We start from the raw sequence: 19,859 nt of genomic DNA, 5'->3' as shown, positions 1-19,859 counted from the left end.
TGGCTAGACCATGGCACCAAGTGCCACATCCAAGCCCCTCTTGAACACCTCCAGGGATGGGGACTCCACCACCTCCCTGGGCAGCACCTTCCCACGGGCAATCTCTCTGTCTGGGAAGAACTTTCTCCTCACCTCCAGCCTAAACTTCCCCTGGCACAGCTTGAGACTGTGTCCTCTTGTTCTGGGCCTGGGGGCCTGGGAGAAGAGACCAACCCCCAGCTGGCTACAACCTTCCTGCAGGGAGTTGTAGACAGCAATGAGGTCTCCCCTGAGCCTCCTCTTCTGCAGGCTAAGCAACCCCAGCTCCCTCAGCCTCTCCTCATAGGGCTGTGCTCAAGGCCTCTCCCCAGCTTTGTTGCCCTTCTCTGGACACCTTCAAGTCTCTCAATGTCCTTCTTAAACTGAGGGGCCCAGAACTGGACACAGGACTCAAGCTGTGGCCTCAGCAGTGCTGAGCACAGGGCACAAGGACTTCCCTGCTCCTGCTGGCCATACTCTGCCTGATGCAGGCCAGGCTGCCCTTGGCCTTCTTGGCCCCCTGGGCACACTGCTGGCTCCTGTTCAGCTGCTCTCCACCAGCACCCCCAGGTCCCTCTTTGCCTGGCTGCTCTCAGCCACTCTGCCCCCAGCCTGTGGCACTGCCTGGGGTTGCTGTGGCCCAAGTGCAGCCCCTGGCACTTGGACTCAGGCTGTGCCTGAGTGTGAACAACTGGAGTGGCTGTAGCAGGGAGTGGACACAGCTGTATGCACAGCACAAGACCAGAGACTCAGCCAGATGTTACCTGGCTTGCCTTGCTGGTGCAGGTGATGACTGGAGTGCTGGATGTGGACACCAGCATGATCTGAAACTGTGTGGGGTTTTGTCAGACCAAACCTGCCCCAAGTGTCATCTTGAAACAGTCATTCACAGGTGAACTCACTCTGGCTGGAGCCAGGTGGAGATGGCTGTGCCAGAACACATCCTGAGTTCTGATCCAAAGCTCTCTGCCACCACACAAGGTTTTCACCTGTCTCTTCACTGCCTTCAGGAACTTGTCTTTAGCAGGAAGTGCCTCTTGGAGCATCCCATGGAGCTGGTTGGCAGCCCTTGGATGGCAGCCACCAGTTTGTGTGCTGGAGGGAACTTTGGCCCTGCTGCTCTGCCTGTGATAACCCTGAGGCTGGCACCCTGCTTGCTTGGAACTGCTTTCAGTAGGTCAAAGAAGGCCTGGCTTGTACTGCTGCTGGAAGATCTGCAAACTGGCATTGCCTTTGTGCTGCTGAAAGCTGGGGAGCTGGGAAAATCACACAATTGTCAGGGTTGGAAGGGAGCTCAAGGCTCAGCTGCCCTGGGCAGGGACACCTCACACCACAGCAGGTTGCTCACAGCCACCTCCAGCCTGGCTGCAAACACCTCCAGCCAGGAGGCTTCCACCACCTCCCTGGGCAGCCTGGGCCAGGCTCTCACCACCCTCCTGGCCAACAACTTCTTCCTCACAGCCAAGCTCCAGCTCCCCACTTCTACTTCTGCTCCAGCCCCCCCACTCCTATCCCTCCCTCACCCCCTCCAAAGTCCCTCCCCAGCTCTCTTGCAGCCCCCTGCAGCTCCTGCAAGGCCACCAGAAGGTCTCCTGGGAGCCTTCTCCTCTGCAGCCTGCACAACCCCAACTCTCTCAGGCTGTGCTCAGAGCAGCTCCAGCCCTCTGCTCCTCCTCCTGGCCCTGCTCTGGACACCTTCCAGCCCCTCCAGAGCCTTACTGTGATCCTTCTGTTTGAAGCCACATCATCCTCTCCCCCCCATTTTAGCATTCAATCTTAATGCCAGGGGCAGTGATGTATTTTATATCTGTGTCAAAAGAGACTGGGAATGAAAAGCTGAGCTCCAAAGGAAGTTAGATGGAAGGAGGAAAGGGAAGAACAAGCCAAGGTCTGAGGTGGTCAGCAGTGCTGTTATCAAACTGGCAGCTTCATGACTGTGAGGATGACTGTGGGCAGTCTGAGAGCAGTTGGAAAGCTGAAGGCTTGCCAGGTCCAGGTGTGTTGTTATTCCAGCTGTGGGGCAGCACAGCTGCCCAACAGATTTCCTTTCCCCTTTTTGCTTTGCTCCTCTCCATTGCTCTTGCTTCTTCCCCCTCTCAGATTGTGCCTTCCCTGGTGGCCCAGCTCTCAGGGGTGGGCTGTGTTGCCCTTCCCTCTCAGGCACTGCACAGCCATTTCTCTGTGGCAGTGCAAGCTGTCTGAGCAGGGCAGGTCTGCACCCAGAGAGGAGTCGTGCCAGGCTCCAGCACCAGCAGTTCTGCAAGCTCTCCCCAGGTGTTGCCTTGGTAGGGATCTTTCTAGCTTTGGTCATTGCTTGGTTTCCAGGACTGAGCAGTGCTCTCTGGAGTCACCTGCAGTGGGTTTGGCAGGCAGTGTGGCTGGGAACCTGGAGGGAGTCCCCCCCTGCCTGTGTCAGTGTCTGTGGTGGAGAGCAGTGAAAATGGAGCTCTGAGGCAGTTAATCCCTTCCCACCTCTTACTTTGGGAAGCAGAACTGGGGATAACTGACTTGCTTCTCAGAGGTCTCAGTGGAGGGAAGAGTTCTTCCCCAGCAAGCTGAGGACTGAACCTACTGATCAGAGAGCCATAGCATGGTTTGGATTGGAAGGCACCTCCAGGATCATCCAGTTCCAACCCCTCTGCCATGGGCAGGGACACCTCCCACCAGCCCCAGCTTGCTCAGGGCCTCATCCAGCCTGGCCTTGAGCACCTCCAGGCAGGAGGCAGCCACAGCCTCCCTGGGCAGCCTGTGCCAGTGTCTCCCCAGCCTCACTCTCTTCCTTCTCTCCACTCTCAGGCTCCCCTCTGCCAGCTCAAAGCCATTGTCCCTCATCCTGGCACTCCCAGCCCCTGCAGCAAAGCTGGTGTTGTTTCTGCCTTAGTGCAAGTAACTCTGTGCTCTCTGTGTTGGGTTAACAGGCTGTGAAATCAGCAGTGCAGACCCTCACTGTAGGAGGAGTGAGTACATCTCAGTTTAAGACAATCATTCCCTTGGCAACTGCACCCAATGTCCAGCAGATCCAGGTCCCTGGAAGCAAGTTCCACTACGTCAGGCTGGTCACTGCCACCACAGCCAACACTTCAACCCAGTCAGCCAGCCAGCCCCCCAGCACCAACACACAGCCTCTGCAGCAGGGTAAGTGCTGGTCTGAAGGAAGTCTCTCTTGATTTTTGCTTCTCTCCTCCCCCCTCCCCCTGCTCCCTGGCTGTTTTGTAAGGATTGAAATGAGTGGCTCAGAGAGATCTCCCAGCACTGCCAGGTGCCCTTGGGTTTGTGGGGCACTCCTGTGAATCTCACCCTGCTGGGCTGGGGGTGGTTGTTCTGTAGCTGGATCCTTAGAGCATTTTAGCTTGCTTTTCCCTGCTTTACCAGCTTTGTTGGGTGAGTCATGGCAAGTCCCAGGTCCTCTGTGTGAGAAGCCCCCAAACACCCTCCCAGAACTCCTGCACCATGAAGGTCCTTGCATTTCAAATGCTTTGGAAGGGGCAGATAGTCATGCTGCTTCCTGGCCTTATTCCTGATGGAATAAGATGGCAGGGGTTGGGAGGGACCTCTGGAGATGAGCAATTCCAAGCCCCCTGCTAGGGCAGGTCACACAGGAACACATCCAGGCAGGTTTTGAAAGTCTCCAGAGGAGACTCCACAACCTCTCTGGGCAGCCTGCTCCAGGCCTCCAGCACCCTCACAGCAAGGAAGTTTCTCCTCCTGTTGAGATGGAACTTCCTGGGTTCCAGTTTGTGTGCACTGCCCCTTGTCCTCTCACAGGCACCACTGGAAATAGCCTGGCCCCTTCTTCTTGCCCCCCACCCTTCAGATAGCTGTAACCATTCCTAAGCTCTCCTCTCAGGCTGCTCCCCTCCAGGCTAACCAGCCCCAGGGCTCTCAGCCTTTCCTCATCAGCCATGTTCCAGGCCCTTCATCATCCTCATAGCCTCCATTGGGCACTCTCCAGTATAACCCTGTCCCTATTAAACTGGGGAGCCCAGAACTGGACACAATACTCCACCTGGGGTCTCAGCAGGGCAGAGCAGAGGGAGACAGAACCTCCCTTGGCCTGCTGGGAGGCCACGCTGCTCTTCATGCGCCTCAGGAGACCATTTGGCCTTCTTGGCCCATGGATAACTTAGTGTCCACCAGCACTCCAAAGTCCTCCTCCATGGAGCTGCTGTCCAGCAGGTCAACCTCTAATCTGATCAAGCTGTGCTGTTTGTATCCCTCCTGCCAAGGGAGGGGCAGCGTCCAGAGGAGCTCTGCAGCCAGGCTGGGCTCTAAGCCGTCGCTGTGCACACAATCCTGTCCCCAGAGCTGCTGCCAGCAGTGTCCTTGAGCTCAAGGGGGGTGCAGGGTGAGGTACCTTGGTGCCACCTTCTGCTGGGAGCTCTGACTCAAGGCTGGCTGTTAACCTCTTCCTGTTTCCTGATCCCAGCAAAGCCAGTGGTGGTGAACGCCACCCCCGTCAGGATGTCGGTGCCCATCGTGCCAGCACAGGCTGTCAAGCAGGTGAGCACACAGGGACACAGGGACAGCCCTGCCTGGCCAGCACAGGCTGTCAAGCAGGTGAGCACACAGGGACACAGGGACACAGGGACAGCCCTGCCTGGCCAGCACAGGCTGTCAAGCAGCTGAGCACACAGGGACACAGGGACACAGGGACAGCCCTGCCTGGCCAGCACAGGCTGTCAAGCAGCTGAGCACACAGGGACACAGGGACACAGGGACAGCCCTGCCTGGCCAGCACAGGCTGTCAAGCAGCTGAGCACACAGGGACAGCCCTGCCTGGCCAGCACAGGCTGTCAAGCAGGTGAGCACACAGGGACAGCCCTGCCTGGCCAGCACAGGCTGTCAAGCAGGTGAGCACACAGGGACACAGGGACACAGGGACAGCCCTGCCTTGCCCTGCCTGGCCAGCACAGGCTGTCAAGCAGCTGAGCACACAGGGACAGCCCTGCCTTGCCCTGCCTGGCCAGCACAGGCTGTCAAGCAGCTGAGCACACAGGGACAGCCCTGCCTGGCCAGCACAGGCTGTCAGGCAGCTGGGGACACAGGGACAGCCCTGCCTTGCTCTGCCTGGCCAGCACAGGCTGTCAAGCAGCTGGGGACACAGGGACAGCCCTGCCTTGCCCTGCCTGGCCAGCACAGGCTGTCAAGCAGCTGAGCACACAGGGACAGCCCTGCCTTGCCCTGCCTGGCCAGCACAGGCTGTCAAGCAGCTGAGCACACAGGGACAGCCCTGCCTTGCTCTGCCTGGCCAGCACAGGCTGTCAAGCAGCTGGGGACACAGGGACAGCCCTGCCTTGCTCTGCCTGGCCAGCACAGGCTGTCAAGCATCTGGGGACACAGGGACAGCCCTGCCTGGCCAGCACAGGCTGTCAAGCAGCTGAGCACACAGGGACAGCTCTGCCTGGCCAGCACAGGCTGTCAAGCAGCTGAGCACACAGGGACAGCTCTGCCTGGCCAGCACAGGCTGTCAAGCAGCTGAGCACACAGGGACAGCCCTGCCTTGCCCTGCCTGGCCAGCACAGGCTGTCAAGCAGCTGGGGACACAGGGACAGCCCTGCCTTGCCCTGCCTGGCCACCAACCACAGCCAGCTCCAGGCCTGCAGTGAAATGTTCTGCTCCTGAGAGCTGCCTCCTGGAGCCACCCAACTGTGATCTCATCAAGACCTTTCTCCTCTGCAGGTGGTGCCCAAGCCAATGAACCCAACCTCCCAGATTGTCACTACCAGCCAGCCCCAGCAGAGACTCATCATGCCAGCCACTCCACTGCCACAGATCCAGCCCAACCTCACCAACCTGCCCCCTGGCACTGTGCTGGCCCCAGCCCCTGGCACAGGGAACGTTGGCTATGCAGTGCTTCCAGCCCAGTATGTCACACAGGTATGCTGGCACCCTGGAGAGACTGAAGGAAGCTGTAGTGCACACTGCCTTCTTCTGGAAGGTTCTTGCTCCCCAGCTGTCCACCTGGCACTGAGGGGACAAACAGTTCCTCCTGGGGCCCTCAGGCAGAAGGCTGCCTGCACTGAATCCCAAGTTACAGCTCAAAGGGTTTTCTTCTCTTCCCAGGGACTGTTTGGTTCAGCACTGATCATCAGAGCAGCACAAGGCTGTATCAGCAGGAGCAGTGGGCTGCAGTTTTATGGGTAGCATGCTACAGCCTTTGTAATAGAACTTCAGGCCCTTCCTGATCACCCAGGCTCTCTGCAAACCTTACTACATGGTTTGCTTTACCAGTGGGACAGCCTCAATCCAGCTCTGAAAGCCATGTGAGAGAGAAAGAGATGAAGCATACAAGAGTCTGAGTCACTCAGTCCTTGGAAGCAGGAGATCACAGAATGGTTGAGCTTGGAAGGGACCTTTAAAGATCATCCAGTTCCAACCCCCCTGCTGTGGGCAGGGACACCTTCCACTACAGACCTGCTCAAGGTCCTGTCCAGCCTGGCTTTGAACACCTCCAAGCTTGTGCCAGTGCCTCACTAGCCTCATGGAGGACAGCTGATGGTGGAGGTGTCCCAGCCCATGGCAGGCTCACAGGTCTCCCTGGCCAGCAGCAGCTCTGGTCCAAGCTCCTGCCTTAGGACTGCTAACCAAATGATTTCACTGACAGCAGCCTGCATGCTGCTGTGCTTCCCTCTTCTGTGCCAGGGTCACCACCTCCTGCCTCTCTGGGTGCCTGCCACCTTCATGGCCCCTAAGGAAGGGACCAGTCAGCCTGGTGCCTAGCAACCCTGAGGCCAGCAGGGAAGGCAGGCCATGAAGGGAAGAAGGAATGTGTCTGTGCTGTCCTGGTGGCTCACAGGGCCTTCAGGGCCTGGGGATGCAGGGCAAAGCACCAAGCCTGAGAAGGGTCACAGCATGTCTGTGTGGCTGTGCTGTCCTGGTGGTTCACAGGACCTTCAGGGCCTGGGGATGCAGGGCAAAGCACCAAGCCTGAGAAGGGTCACAGCATGTCTGTGTGGCTGTGCTGAAGGGCTGGCACTTAGGTGACCATGTTGCCAGGGCTCAGGAGCAGGCTCACACCAACCCAGGTCTAGGGATTAGCTCTCTGCCAAGGGCTGAGCAACACTCAGAATGCAAAGGGGGATCCATGAACCGTTCTGCTAAGGCCAAGGAGCCAATCTGTACAGACCAGGGCTCTGCCAGCTCCTGGCTTGACTCCCACCAGCCTCACTGCTGCTTCCCTTCTGGTTTTGCCACAGCTGAAGAATTCTGCTTTCCTTCCAGTCCACTTCCACCAACCTAAACCAAGTAACACCACTGGGCCTCTCCTCAGAGGTTCTGTGCTCTGGACACAGCCTGTGTCCTCTCTGGGCTGGTCCCAGTGGCTCCCAGCCCTTGTCAGCTGCCCATCTGTCCTCAGAACCTGCCCCAGCAGGAGGGAATGGCTGCACCTCAGCCACACAACAGAAGGCAGTTTGCCTCTTAGGGGGCTTGGGGGTTTCTCAAGGTGCTGAAGCAAGCTGTGGCTGCAGGTGTGCAGAGCAGCTGGGGTGTCAAACATGTCGCTGGTTGGGGTTTCATCCTGCACTCAGTGACAGTCAGGAGGCTGCTGGGGTAATCCGTGCAGAGTGACCCTGCTCCATGAGGGACAGGGCTGCTTAGCAGGAGGAGAGGGACAAGGAGCATGGCTGTAGGAGCTGGAACTGTTTGTGGTCTGAAGGTTGCTTCTGTGTGTGAGCCCTGGTAGCTGTGTGGCTGGGGGCAGTGTGCTGGGGAACAAACCCAGCAGCTACAATCAGGCTGGCATGCGAAGGGTGGAGGCAGGAGGCTGCTGCCCGGGCTGCAAGGGGGGCTGCTTGCAAGGTGCCACTTTGGCAGCAGCCTGTTGGGAAGCTCCTGGGAAGCTGAGCCCCACATCCTCCTCCTGAGCAGCAGGGACTCTGCTAAGCACTGATGGTTGTGTTTTGCCAGCTCCAGCAGTCCTCCTACGTGTCCATAGCCAGCAGCACGGGCTTCACGGGCAGCGCCAGCACCCAGTCCCAGGCACGCCTGCCCTTCAACGGGTGAGTGCTCCCCAGCCTGCAGGGGCCCAGGGCCTTCCCCCAGCCCCTGCCCTGCCACAGGCAGCTCCCACCAGCCCCAGCAGAGGCCTCAGCCAGCCTGGCCTTCAACAGCTCCAGGGCGGGGGCAGCCACCCTGGCCGGCCTGTGCCAGAGGCTCCCCAGCCTCACTGCCAGCAATTCCTTCCTCATCTCCAGCTTCACTTTCCCCTCCTCCAGCTCAAAGCCCCCTGGAAGCTTCAGTTTCCCCTCCTCCAGCTCCAAAGCCCCTTGGAAGTCTCTTCTTTCAATTGGAAAGGCTCTCCCTGTCCCTAAGCACCCAGAATCCTGCCCTCCCCAGCAGCCCCCAGGGCTCTCCTGTCCCTCAGCACCCAGAATCCTGCCCTCCCCAGCAGCCCCCAGGGCTCTCCCTGTCCCTCAGCACCCAGAATCCTGCCCTCCCCAGCAGCCCCCAGGGCTCTCCTGTCCCTCAGCACCCAGAATCCTGCCCTCCCCAGCAGCCCCCAGGGCTCTCCCTGTCCCTCAGCACCCAGAATCCTGCCCTCCCCAGCAGCCCCCAGGGCTCTCCTGTCCCTCAGCACCCAGAATCCTGCCCTCCCCAGCAGCCCCCAGGGCTCTCCTGTCCCTCAGCACCCAGAATCCTGCCCTCCCCAGCAGCCCCCAGGGCTCTCCTGTCCCTCAGCACCCAGAATCCTGCCCTCCCCAGCAGCCCCCAGGGCTCTCCCTGTCCCTCAGCACCCAGAATCCTGCCCTCCCCAGCAGCCCCCAGGGCTCTCCTGTCCCTCAGCACCCAGAATCCTGCCCTCCCCAGCAGCCCCCAGGGCTCTCCCTGTCCCTCAGCACCCAGAATCCTGCCCTCCCCAGCAGCCCCCAGGGCTCTCCTGTCCCTCAGCACCCAGAATCCTGCCCTCCCCAGCAGCCCCCAGGGCTCTCCTGTCCCTAAGCACCCAGAATCCTGCCCTCCCCAGCAGCCCCCAGGGCTCTCCTGTCCCTCAGCACCCAGAATCCTGCCCTCCCCAGCAGCCCCCAGGGCTCTCCTGTCCCTCAGCACCCAGAATCCTGCCCTCCCCAGCAGCCCCCAGGGCTCTCCTGTCCCTAAGCACCCAGAATCCTGCCCTCCCCAGCAGCCCCCAGGGCTCTCCTGTCCCCAGACACCCAGAATCCTGCCCTCCCCAGCAGCCCCCAGGGCTCTCCTGTCCCCAGACACCCAGAATCCTGCCCTCCCCAGCAGCCCCCAGGGCTCTCCTGTCCCTCAGCACCCAGAATCCTGCCCTCCCCAGCAGCCCCCAGGGCTCTCCTGTCCCTCAGCACCCAGAATCCTGCCCTCCCCAGCAGCCCCCAGGGCTCTCCCTGTCCCTCAGCACCCAGAATCCTGCCCTCCCCAGCAGCCCCCAGGGCTCTCCTGTCCCTCAGCACCCAGAATCCTGCCCTCCCCAGCAGCCCCCAGGGCTCTCCTGTCCCTCAGCACCCAGAATCCTGCCCTCCCCAGCAGCCCCCAGGGCTCTCCTGCCCCTCAGCACCCAGAATCCTGCCCTCCCCAGCAGCCCCCAGGGCTCTCCTGTCCCTCAGCACCCAGAATCCTGCCCTCCCCAGCAGCCCCCAGGGCTCTCCTGTCCCCAGACACCCAGAATCCTGCCCTCCCCAGCAGCCCCCAGGGCTCTCCTGTCCCTCAGCACCCAGAATCCTGCCCTCCCCAGCAGCCCCCCGGGCTCTCCTGTCCCTCAGCACCCAGAATCCTGCCCTCCCCAGCAGCCCCCAGGGCTCTCCTGTCCCTCAGCACCCAGAATCCTGCCCTCCCCAGCAGCCCCCAGGGCTCTCCTGTCCCTCAGCACCCAGAATCCTGCCCTCCCCAGCAGCCCCCAGGGCTCTCCTGTCCCTCAGCACCCAGAATCCTGCCCTCCCCAGCAGCCCCCAGGGCTCTCCCTGTCCCCAGCAGCTTTGTGTCACTTCCTTTCAGGCTGTCAGGCCCAGCTCCCTGTGTGCTCACTTCCCTTTGCCAGCCCAGCAGGCTTTGCTGTGGTGGTGTCTGCTGGAAGCTCTCAGTGCTCTGGTGGTTGTTGCAGCCTCAGATGATGCAACCTAATCCCACATCCAGCTGCAGCTCCTCAGCTGAAGGGCTTTGGTTTAATCTCCCTGCTGGGAGCTGCAGCAGTTGCTGGGCAGGGCTGGGACCCCATCTCACCCCAGGTGATTAGGGATGATCCCAGCTTGCAGAGCAGCTGGAAGGCTCTGGCTGCTGGGGCAAGTGGGGTTCATCCACTCCAGACCACCCTGTGCTTTGCTTTCCCATTTCCTTCCAGCTCTCCCAAGGCTCTCCCTGTCCCTAAGCACCCTTCCTTCCAGGATGGATCCAATCCTGCAGTGTCAGCCTTGGCTGCATGCAGAGGGATTCTGGGCTGGGGGTTTTTTCCCCACCTCCCCATTTCCAGCCTTCAGTGGCTCTGAGCCTCACTCCTGTGCTTCAGGCACACAGCCAGGCCTGCAGCAAGCAGCTCAGCTCCTTCTGGGCTGGGAGAGCTCTCTTAGCCTACTGGTTCCTTAAACAGGCAGAGAGGGGAGTGGAAGAGGAGCTTGTGAAGAGGTGTTGTGATGGGCTCTTGGCTAGGGTGTAGGCTGAGCACGCTGGGGTGGGCAGGCATGCACTCTTGTGTCTGTTTGTTTGTTTCCCTTTGGTCTCTTTTGTCTCCCCTCGGCAGAATCATTCCCTCCGAGTCTGCAAACCGCCCCCGGAAGCCTTGCAACTGCACCAAGTCTCTGTGCTTGAAACTGTGAGTACAGCTGGGGCTTGGCTGCTTGCAGCCTCCCTTCCCACAGGACATCAGCTCTGTGGAGTGGCTCAGGAAGGTTGTGGCTGGCTGCTGAGCTTGGGGCTGCTGCTGCTGCTGCTGGAGACCTTCCAGTGCCTGTGTAACTCTGCAGCACCTGGGAGCTGTGTGGCTTTCACACATTCACAGGCTGCAGCAGGTTGGAAGGGGCCTCAAAGGTTATCCAGCCTCCTCCAGGGACACCTCACACCACAGCAGGTTGCTCACAGCCACCTCCAGCCTGGCTGCAAACACCTCCAGGGATGAGGAGGAGGCTTCCACCATCTCCCTGGGCAGCCTGGGCCAGGCTCTCCCCACCCTCACTGTGCAGAGCTTCCTGCTGCTGTCCAACCTAACTCTGCCCTGCTCCAGTTTCAAACCCTTGCCCCTCATTCTGTCCCCACAGCTCCTTCTAAGCAGTCCCTCCCCAGCCTGCCTGTAGGCCATAGAATCAGTAAGGTTGGAAAAGACCTCAGAGCTCAGCAAGGCCAAGCTGGCACCCAGCACCTCCTGACAGCTAAACCATGGCTCCAAGGGCCACAGCCAAGCCCCTCTTGAACCCCTCCAGGGCTGGGGACTCCACCACCTCCCTGGGCAGCTCATCCCAGTGGCCAATTCCTCTTGCTGGGAAGAACTTTCTCCTCCCCTCCAGCCTGAGGGTCGAGGTCCCCTTCAGCTACAGAACTGCAGCTCCAAGGTCTCCCAGCTGCTAGCCTCTTGTTCTGGCTGGCTGGGAGCTCCTGGAGGCTGCCTTGCACTGGCTGTGAGGTGGCTGCAGCAGGCCAGGCCTCCACCTGTGGGTCAGCCCCCCTTGGAGATGCCCTAGAGACAAGCCTCATTAGCTTCTCTTGCTGAGGGCACTTGAGCTAAGTGACCACAGAATCAACCAGGTTGGAAAAGACCTCAAAGATCATCAAGCCCAACCTGTCACCCAACACCTCATGGCTACTGGACCATGGCACCAAGTGCCACATCCAGTCCCCTCTTGAACACCTAAACATCATCTCAGCCCCACTGGAGCTGCACTGCAGCCAGCAGCCAGCTCTGGGGAGCAGAGCTCAGGGTGACCAACATGGATTGAGGAAGGGCAGCTCCTGCCTGACCAACCTGATCTCCTTCCATGCCCAGGGGACTGCCTGGGGGATGTGGGGCAGGCTGTGGATGGACTCTGCCTGGACTGCAGCAAGGCCTTTGCCACCATCCCCCCCAGCAAGCTCCTGGCCAAGCTGTCAGCCCCTGGCTGGGACAGCAGCTCTGAGCTGGGTGAGGAACTGGCTGGAGGCTGAGCCCAGAGAGTGGTGGTGAATGGTGCCACAGCCAGCTGGCAGCCAGGCACCAGTGGTGTGCCCCAGGGAGCAGGGCTGGGCCCTGTGCTCTTTAACATCTTCACTGATGATCTGGAGGAGGGGGTTGAGTCAGTCAGCTGCAAATGTGCAGCTGACAGCAAGCTGGGGGCAGATGTTGGTCAGTTAGAGGGCAGAAGGGCTCTGCAGAGGGACCTGGCCAGGCTGGGCAGATGGGCAGAGGCCAACAGGATGGCATTCAACAAGTCCCAGTGCCAGGGGCTGCACTTTGGCCACAGCAACCCCAGGCAGAGCTACAGGCTGGGGGCAGAGTGGCTGAGAGCAGCCAGGCAGAGAGGGACCTGGGGGTGCTGATTGACAGCTGGCTGAACATGAGCCAGCAGTGTGCCCAGGGGGCCAAGAGGGCCAATGGCATCCTGGCCTGCATTAGGAATGGTGTGGCCAGCAGGAGCAGGGAGGTCATTGTGCCCTGTGCTCAGCACTGCTTAGGCCACAGCTTGAGTCCTGTGTCCAGTTCTGGGCCCCTCAGTTTAAGAAGGACATTGAGAGACTTGAAGGTGTCCAGAGAAGGGCAACAAGGCTGGGGAGGGGTCTGGGGCACAAGGCTGGGGAGGGGTCTGGGGCACAAGGCTGGGGAGGGGTCTGGGGCACAGCCCTGTGAGGAGAGGCTGAGGGAGCTGGGGTTGCTTAGCCTGCAGAAGAGGAGGCTCAGGGGAGACCTTCTTGCTCTCTGCAACTCCCTGCAGGGAGGTTGGAGCCAGCTGGGGGTTGGTCTCTTCTGCCAGGCCCCCAGCAGCAGAACAAGAGGACACAGTCTCAAGCTGTGCCAGGGGAGGTTCAGGCTGGAGGGGAGGAGAAAGTTCTTCCCAGAGAGAGTTGTTAGCCATTGGGATGAGCTGCCCAGGGAGGTGGTGGAGTCCCCATCCCTGGAGGTGTTCAGGAGGGGCTTGGCTGTGGCACTTGGAGCCATGGCTTAGCCATGAGCTCTGTGCTGCCAGGTTGGACTGGATGATCTTTGAGGTCTCTTCCACCCTTGGTGACGCTGTGCTGCTGTGACCCTGACCAGCACGTGTCTGTGCCAGCTGCCAGCAGTCCTGCCAGCAGTGCCACAGATCCCAGTGCCTCCTGCACCTTCTCTTCCAGGTACTGTGACTGCTTTGCCAATGGGGAGTTCTGCAATAACTGCAACTGCACAAACTGCTACAACAACCTGGACCACGAGAACGACCGCCAGAAAGCAATAAAGGTGAGGGGCTGGGAGCTGCTTCCTGGGCTGCCACAGCATGCCTGGCCTTGGGAGGCACCTCAAAGAGCAGCCCCTTCCAGCCCCCTGCCCTGGGCAGGGACACCTCCCACCAGCCCCAGCTGGCTCAAGGCCTCACCCAGCCTGGCCTTCAACACCTCCAGGGCAGGGGCAGCCACAGCCTCCCTGGGCAGCCTGTGCCAGAGTCTCCCTAGCCTCACTGGAAAGAATTTCTTCCTCATCTCCACTTTCAGTCTTCCCTGTCCCAGCTCAAAGCCATTGCACCTCAGCCTGGCATTACAACCCTTGTAAAGCATCCCTCCCCAGCTCTCCTGGAACCCTTTCAGGTACTGGAAGGCTGCTCAGAGGTCTCCCTGGAGCCTTCTCCAGGCTGAACAGCCCCAACTCTCCCAGCCTGGCCCCACAGGGGAGGGTCTGCAGCCCTCTGATCATCTTCATAGAATCAACAAGGTTGGGAAAGAGCTCAGAGCTCATCAAGTCCAAGCTGGCACCCAACACCCCCTGACTACCACACCATGGCTCCAAGTGCCACATCCAAGCCCCTCTTGAACACCTCCAGGGATGGGGACTCCTCTGGACCCACTTCAGCAGTTCTATGTCCCTTTTGTGCTGGGGGCCCCAGAGCTGGAGGCAGTGCTGCAGGTGGGGGCTGAGCAGAGCAGAGCAGAGGGGCAGAATCCCCTCCCTGTGCTGCTGCTCTCCCTGCTCTGGCTGCAGCTCAGCACTCAGCTGCTTGTCCCTCAGAAGCTCTGGCGCGGGGCAGGGGGTGTCCACGCTGCCCCCATCTCCTGCCAGGCTGAATGTCTTCTCTTGGACCTCTACATTCTGCTCCCCCCCACATGCAGTGAGTGACCCTTTGGGTCTGCATTGACAGGCCTGCCTGGACAGAAACCCTGAAGCCTTCAAGCCCAAGATAGGGAAGGGGAAGGAAGGCGAGTCGGACCGGAGGCACAGCAAGGGCTGCAACTGCAAGCGCTCGGGCTGCCTGAAGAACTACTGCGAGTGCTACGAGGTAGGCAGCACCTCCTCCCCCCCAGCCACAGCCTCCTTCCCTTCACTGCTGGCCCTGCTCATCTCCTCTCCCTCTTGCTGTGGTGTTTTCCATTGCTGTAACGTTGGGTGGCAGAGCTGCAGGCTTCCCTCGGGTGAGGTGGATTTGCCTTTGTAAAGCGTGCAGCAGGGTTGAACTCAGGCTTGGATTTGGCCTTTGAGAGCGGAGTTTGAAGGGCTGTGCTGCCTGCAGAGAGCTCCACCAAGGAGCTGCTGAAGCAGCATAGAATCAATAAGGCTGGAAAAGACCTCAGAGCTCAGCAAGTCCAAGCTGGCACCCAACCCCTCCTGACAACTAAACCATGGCTCCAAGTGCCGCATCCAAGCCCCTCTTGAACACCTCCAGGGATGGGGACTCCACCACCTCCCTGGGCAGCTCATCCCAGTGGCCAATTCCTCTTGCTGGGAAGAACTTTCTCCTCCCCTCCAGCCTAAACCTCCCCTGGCACAGCTTGAGACTGTGTCCTCTTGTTCTGGTGCTGGGGGCCTGGGAGAAGAGACCAACCCCCACCTGGCTACAGTCTCCCTGCAGGGAGTTAGAGAGAGCAAGAAGGTCTCCCCTGAGCCTCCTCTTCTCCAGGCTAATCAACCCTCAGCCTCTCCTCACAGGGCTGTGCCCCAGCCCCCTCCCCATCCTTGTGCCCCAGACCCCTCCCCAGCTTTGTTGCCCTTCTCTGGACACCTTCCAGCAGCTCAACATCTTCCTTAATCTGAGGAGCCCAGAACTGGACACAGGACTCAAGGGGTGACCTAACCAGCATCCCACAGATGCTCTGGCCCAGAACATCTCTGTGCAAGACAAAAGACAAAGTTGCTCTACATCAGGCTGCTGTAGAGGCAGCTACAGAGATATATGTCATGGAATTGTCAGGGCTGGAAGGGAGCTCAAGGCTCAGCCAGCCCCAGCCCCCTGCCCTGGGCAGGGACACCTCACACCACAGCAGGTTGCTCACAGCCACCTCCAGCCTGGCTGCAAACACCTCCAGCCAGGAGGCTTCCACCACCTCCCTGGGCAGCCTGGGCCAGGCTCTCACCACCCTCCTGGGGAAGAGTTTCTTCCTCACAGCCAATCTCCCTCTGCCCATTTTTGGTGTTCTTCTCTTTGCTACATGCATTTCTATGTTTGTTTGCCTGCTTTCCCATGCACATAGCAGATGGAGAGCCAGAGGCAGGCTGACCTCTCAGAGCTCACCAGCAAAAGCATCCTGGGGAAGACAGGGATGAGTGGGGAGCCCCTGACTTGCATTGGCTCCCAGGAGACATTGTGGGGAAGGCTTCTGGCTTGGAGAAAGCTACTACCTGGGGCTGCCTTCTGGTGGCCACCTGCTAAGAGAGTCCAAGCAGACCTTCTCTTTGTGGCTTGGCACAAAGGGAGTCCAGGCTGCAGCAGGTTCCTCACCTTTGGTTTTGTTCCCTTCAGGCAAAAATCATGTGCTCTTCCATCTGCAAATGCATTGGCTGCAAGAACTTTGAGGAGAGCCCAGAGAGAAAGACTTTGATGCACCTAGCAGACGCTGCAGAGGTCAGGGTCCAGCAGCAGACTGCTGCCAAGACCAAGCTCTCTTCCCAGATCTCAGACCTGCTGACAAGGCCAGCACCAGCACTCAGCAGTGGTGGTGGGAAGTAAGTGAATGCAGTGCTTCAGTTCCTTTAAGGTCTTTTGTCTGGTGAGGGGTGAGGAGGGGGGCAGGGAATCACAGACCCACAGAATGGGAGGGCTTGGAAGGGACCTCCAGAGATCATTGAGTCCAAGTCCCCTGCCAGGGCAGGGTCACCCAGGGCAGGCCACCCCAGGAACACAGCCAGGTTGGCCTTTCAAACCTCCAGAGCAGGAGACTCCACAACCTCTCTGGGCAGCCTGCTCCAGGGCTGCAGCAGCCTCCCAGTAAAGAAGTTTCTCCTCATGCTGAGGTGGAACTTCCTGGCTTCTAGCTCACATCCATTGTTCCTTGCCCTGTCAGTGGGTGCCACTGAAAAGAGCCTGGCCCCTTCCTCTTGCCCCCCCAGCCCTCAGCTATTGATAGGCATTGATCAGATCCCCTCTCAGCCTTCTCTTCTCCAGACTAAACACCCCCAGGGCTCTCAGCCTTTCTTCACAGGGGAGATGTTCAAGTCCCCTCATGGACTCTCTGTTTCTGTTGAACTGGGGAGCCCAAAACTGGACACAATATTGCAGGTGGGGATTGACCAGGGCAGAGTAGAGGAGGAGGAGGAGGAGGAGAACCTCCCTAGACCTGCTGGGCACACTTTTACTGTAGGCCATTTGCCTTCTTGGTCACAAGGGCACATTGCTGTCCCATAGATAACTTACTGTCCACTAGGCCTCCAAGGTCTCTCTCTTTGGAGCTGCTTTCCACTGGTGTGGTCTGTGTGAGCTGGAGCAGCAGGGGCACACAGGTGGATGGAGCAGCCAGCCCTGCCCTCTGGAACCTGGGCTCTTAACAGCTGGACTCAGGGATCTGAAATGTCCTTTCCAAGCCAAAGGGTCCAACAGCTGTGTGTAACCACAAGCTGGCTTCTCCTGGCTGCCCCTGTGCTCACAGAAAGCATCAGGCACCCCATTTGTTGTGGGGATGTCATCCTTGAGCTGCCCTGGCAGCACAACCTGGGGCATTTCAGAGTCCCCTTTCCAAAGGCACATTGCTGGAGGCACAGTGGCCTCCCAGTTTGTTTGAGCCTAGCAGCTTTCCCTCCCTGTTGGTTGTCTAAAGGCTCTTGGGATCATGGAATTGCTTCAGCTGGAAAAGCTTCAATCCAGCACCACCATGGCCACCAAACCATGTCCCCACATCTTTCTGGAACACCTCCAGGGATGGGGGCTCCCTGGGCAGCCTCTGCCAGGCCCTGACCACTCTGGCAGCAAAGAAATTGTTCCTCACCTCCAACCTAAGCCTCCCCTGGCACAACTTCAGGCCATTGCCTCTCCTTCTATCACCTGAGACTAGGGAGCAGAGCCCAGCACCCCCCTGGCTCCTGCAGAGAGCAAGGAGGTCTCCCTCAGCCTCCTCTGCTCCACACTCCCCACCCCCAGCTCCCTCAGCTGCTCCTCCCCAGCCCTCTTCTCCAGACCCTTCCCCAACTTTCTTGCCCTTCTCTGGCCCTGCTCCAGCTCCTCAAGGTCCTTCTTGCAGTGAGTGCCCCAAAACTGAACCCAACCTCACAAATACAGAGGGAGAATCCCTGCCCTGCTCCTGCTGATCCAGGCCAGGCTGCTGGTGGCCTTCTTGCCCACCTGGGCACACAGTGCCTCATCTTGCCCAGCCCTGCAGCTGGCAGCAGTGGGTGCTTTGCCCACATTGGGAGCCAATTGGGTTGAAATTTGTCCCCCCAGCATTACCTTTGCCAGCCCAGCCCAGCTGGAAGCAAGGGAGAGCTGTGTTTCCAGGCAGAACTGCAGTCTGCAATGGGCTGCAGGGGATGTGGACAAAACATCCAGGAGTTACAATAGTGACAGGGATCTGCAACTCATGAACAGCACAAGAACCCACCCAGGTCAAAGAGCAGGGGGAAGCTGCCAGCTTCTCCTTCCCTGCCTCCCCCTGAGCAAAAGGGACAAGAGAAAGGAGCAGAGAGAGGTTAATACCAAAACAGTGCAGCCAAGGTGAAGCAGAAGCAAGTTAGGATCTCTCCCAGAGCGAAGATGCAAGAAGAGAAGAGAGATTGTTTTGGTCCAAGCAGTTTTAGTGCCTTCTCTCTTCCCATGGCATTGGTGAGAATTATCTTTGTCTTTCCTTCTGTACACCCAGTGGTGATTCATTGACATTTGTAGAGTCACAGAGCTGCCAGGGCTGGAAGGGAGCTCCAGGCTCAGCCAGCCCCAGCCCCCTGCCATGGGCAGGGACACCTCACACCACAGCAGGTTGCTCACAGCCACCTCCAGCCTGGCTGCAAACACCTCCAGCCAGGAGGCTTCCACCACCTCCCTGGGCAGCCTGGGCCAGGCTCTCACCACCCTCCTGGCCAACAACTTCTTCCTCACAGCCAATCTCCAGCTCCCCACTTCTACTTCTGCTCCAGCCCCCCCACTCCTAGCCCTCCCTCACCCCCTCCAAAGTCCCTCCCCAGCTATCTTGGAGCCCCCTGCAGCTCCTGGGAGGCCACCAGAAGGTCTCCTGGGAGCCTTCTCCTCTGCAGCCTGCACAACCCCAACTCTCTCAGGCTGTGCTCAGAGCAGCTCCAGCCCTCTGCTCCTCCTCCTGGCCCTGCTCTGGACACCTTCCAGCCCCTCCAGAGCCTTCCTGGCACAGAGGCTGCAGAGCTGGCCCCAGAGCTGCAGCTGTGGGCTCAGCAGAGTGGAGCAGAGGGGCAGAATCCCCTCCCTGGCCCTGCTGGCCACACTTCTCTTGCTGCAGCCCAGGCTCTGCTTGGCTCTCTGGGCTGCAAGTGCTCCCTGCTGGCTCCTGGGGAGCTTCTCCTCCCCCAGCACCCCCAGGGCCTATTCTTCAAGCCAGTCCCTGCCCACTACTTACCTGCTTGGTGTTCGGGCTCTGTGGGGAACCGCTCTGGAGGCGCAGGCTGCAGCTGCGTGTGCCGAGGGTGAGCGTCTGTGTGTCCCCTGCAGGCTGCCCTTCTCCTTTGTCACCAAGGAGGTGGCGGAGGCGACCTGCGAGTGCCTGCTGGCGCAGGCGGAGCAGGCGGAGAAGCTGGGCAAGTCCAAGGCCGAGGCCGAGAGGATGATCCTGGAGGAGTTTGGGCGCTGCCTGATGAGGGTCATCAACTCGGCGGGGAAGTCCAAAAGCGACCCCGGCGCCATGAACTGCTGAGCGGGGGCAGGGCAGCGCCCCCTGCCGGCGGACCGGAGCGGCGGCAGGCGCTCGGCGCAGGGAGCGCTCGGGCCGGGCACGCAGGAGTTCCCCAGAGCCGCTCACCTGGTGCTTGGCTGTGCCACCCAGCTGCCCGAGCCCCACGGGAGGATAAACCTGTTCTAATCGAGGTGTAGAGCCTTTGAAACCTTAGCTTGAAACCCTCTTCTCCTTCAGGCAAGGCCTCCAGCTCATTCTTCTTCCTAATGTGCAGCTTTTAACCTTCAAAATTAGTGGTGGGTTCCTTCAAACTTGGCTGTGTGCTCCCTCTCCCTCCCTCCCCCCACCCCCAGATCCCCTGCCTGAAGGGCAGCTGTAAATTATTCTAATGTATATTGTTGGCAGTCTGTGGAGCTGATGCCAGCAGCCAGGTGATGCTTTGGGGTGCCAGGCCCGAGATGAGGAGGGGCCAGTGCCGAAGGGCAGTGTGTGACAAGGAGCATCTGAAGGGAAGGTGGCAGCTGACACATTCCCTGGGGCACAGAGCCCTGTGCAGGTAATACCAGAGGGGCTGGCTCACAGGTCTGGAGCAGAGCCCAAGGAGTTGAAAAGAATGATTTGGAATCTTTTGGTAGGAATGTGGCTGAGCTCAGGTGGCTCTGAGGCTGGAAGCTGAAGGT

At 59.6% G+C, this 19,859-nt stretch overlaps 1 protein-coding gene across 3 annotated transcripts in view; it reads left to right on the top strand.

The window, feature by feature from the left end:
• LIN54 (lin-54 DREAM MuvB core complex component) overlaps positions 1–19,200 on the top strand; it is a 37,809-nt gene extending 18,609 nt beyond the window's left edge. For all 3 annotated transcript variants that reach the window (XM_054172728.1, XM_054172725.1, XM_054172724.1), the window contains 9 exons: positions 2,937–3,153; positions 4,445–4,518; positions 5,698–5,895; positions 7,927–8,018; positions 10,712–10,783; positions 13,267–13,369; positions 14,262–14,399; positions 15,858–16,060; positions 18,999–19,200. In XM_054172728.1, the coding sequence (XP_054028703.1) occupies positions 2,937–3,153; positions 4,445–4,518; positions 5,698–5,895; positions 7,927–8,018; positions 10,712–10,783; positions 13,267–13,369; positions 14,262–14,399; positions 15,858–16,060; positions 18,999–19,200 (1,299 nt within the window). The remainder of the gene's footprint in view (positions 1–2,936; positions 3,154–4,444; positions 4,519–5,697; positions 5,896–7,926; positions 8,019–10,711; positions 10,784–13,266; positions 13,370–14,261; positions 14,400–15,857; positions 16,061–18,998) is intronic.
• Positions 19,201–19,859: the final 659 nt, after the last annotated feature.

The sequence above is a fragment of the Dryobates pubescens genome, chromosome 24 (assembly GCF_014839835.1).
Source record: "Dryobates pubescens isolate bDryPub1 chromosome 24, bDryPub1.pri, whole genome shotgun sequence".
NCBI classification, from domain to species: domain Eukaryota; kingdom Metazoa; phylum Chordata; class Aves; order Piciformes; family Picidae; genus Dryobates; species Dryobates pubescens.
This window is presented reverse-complemented; position numbering and strand designations above follow the sequence as displayed.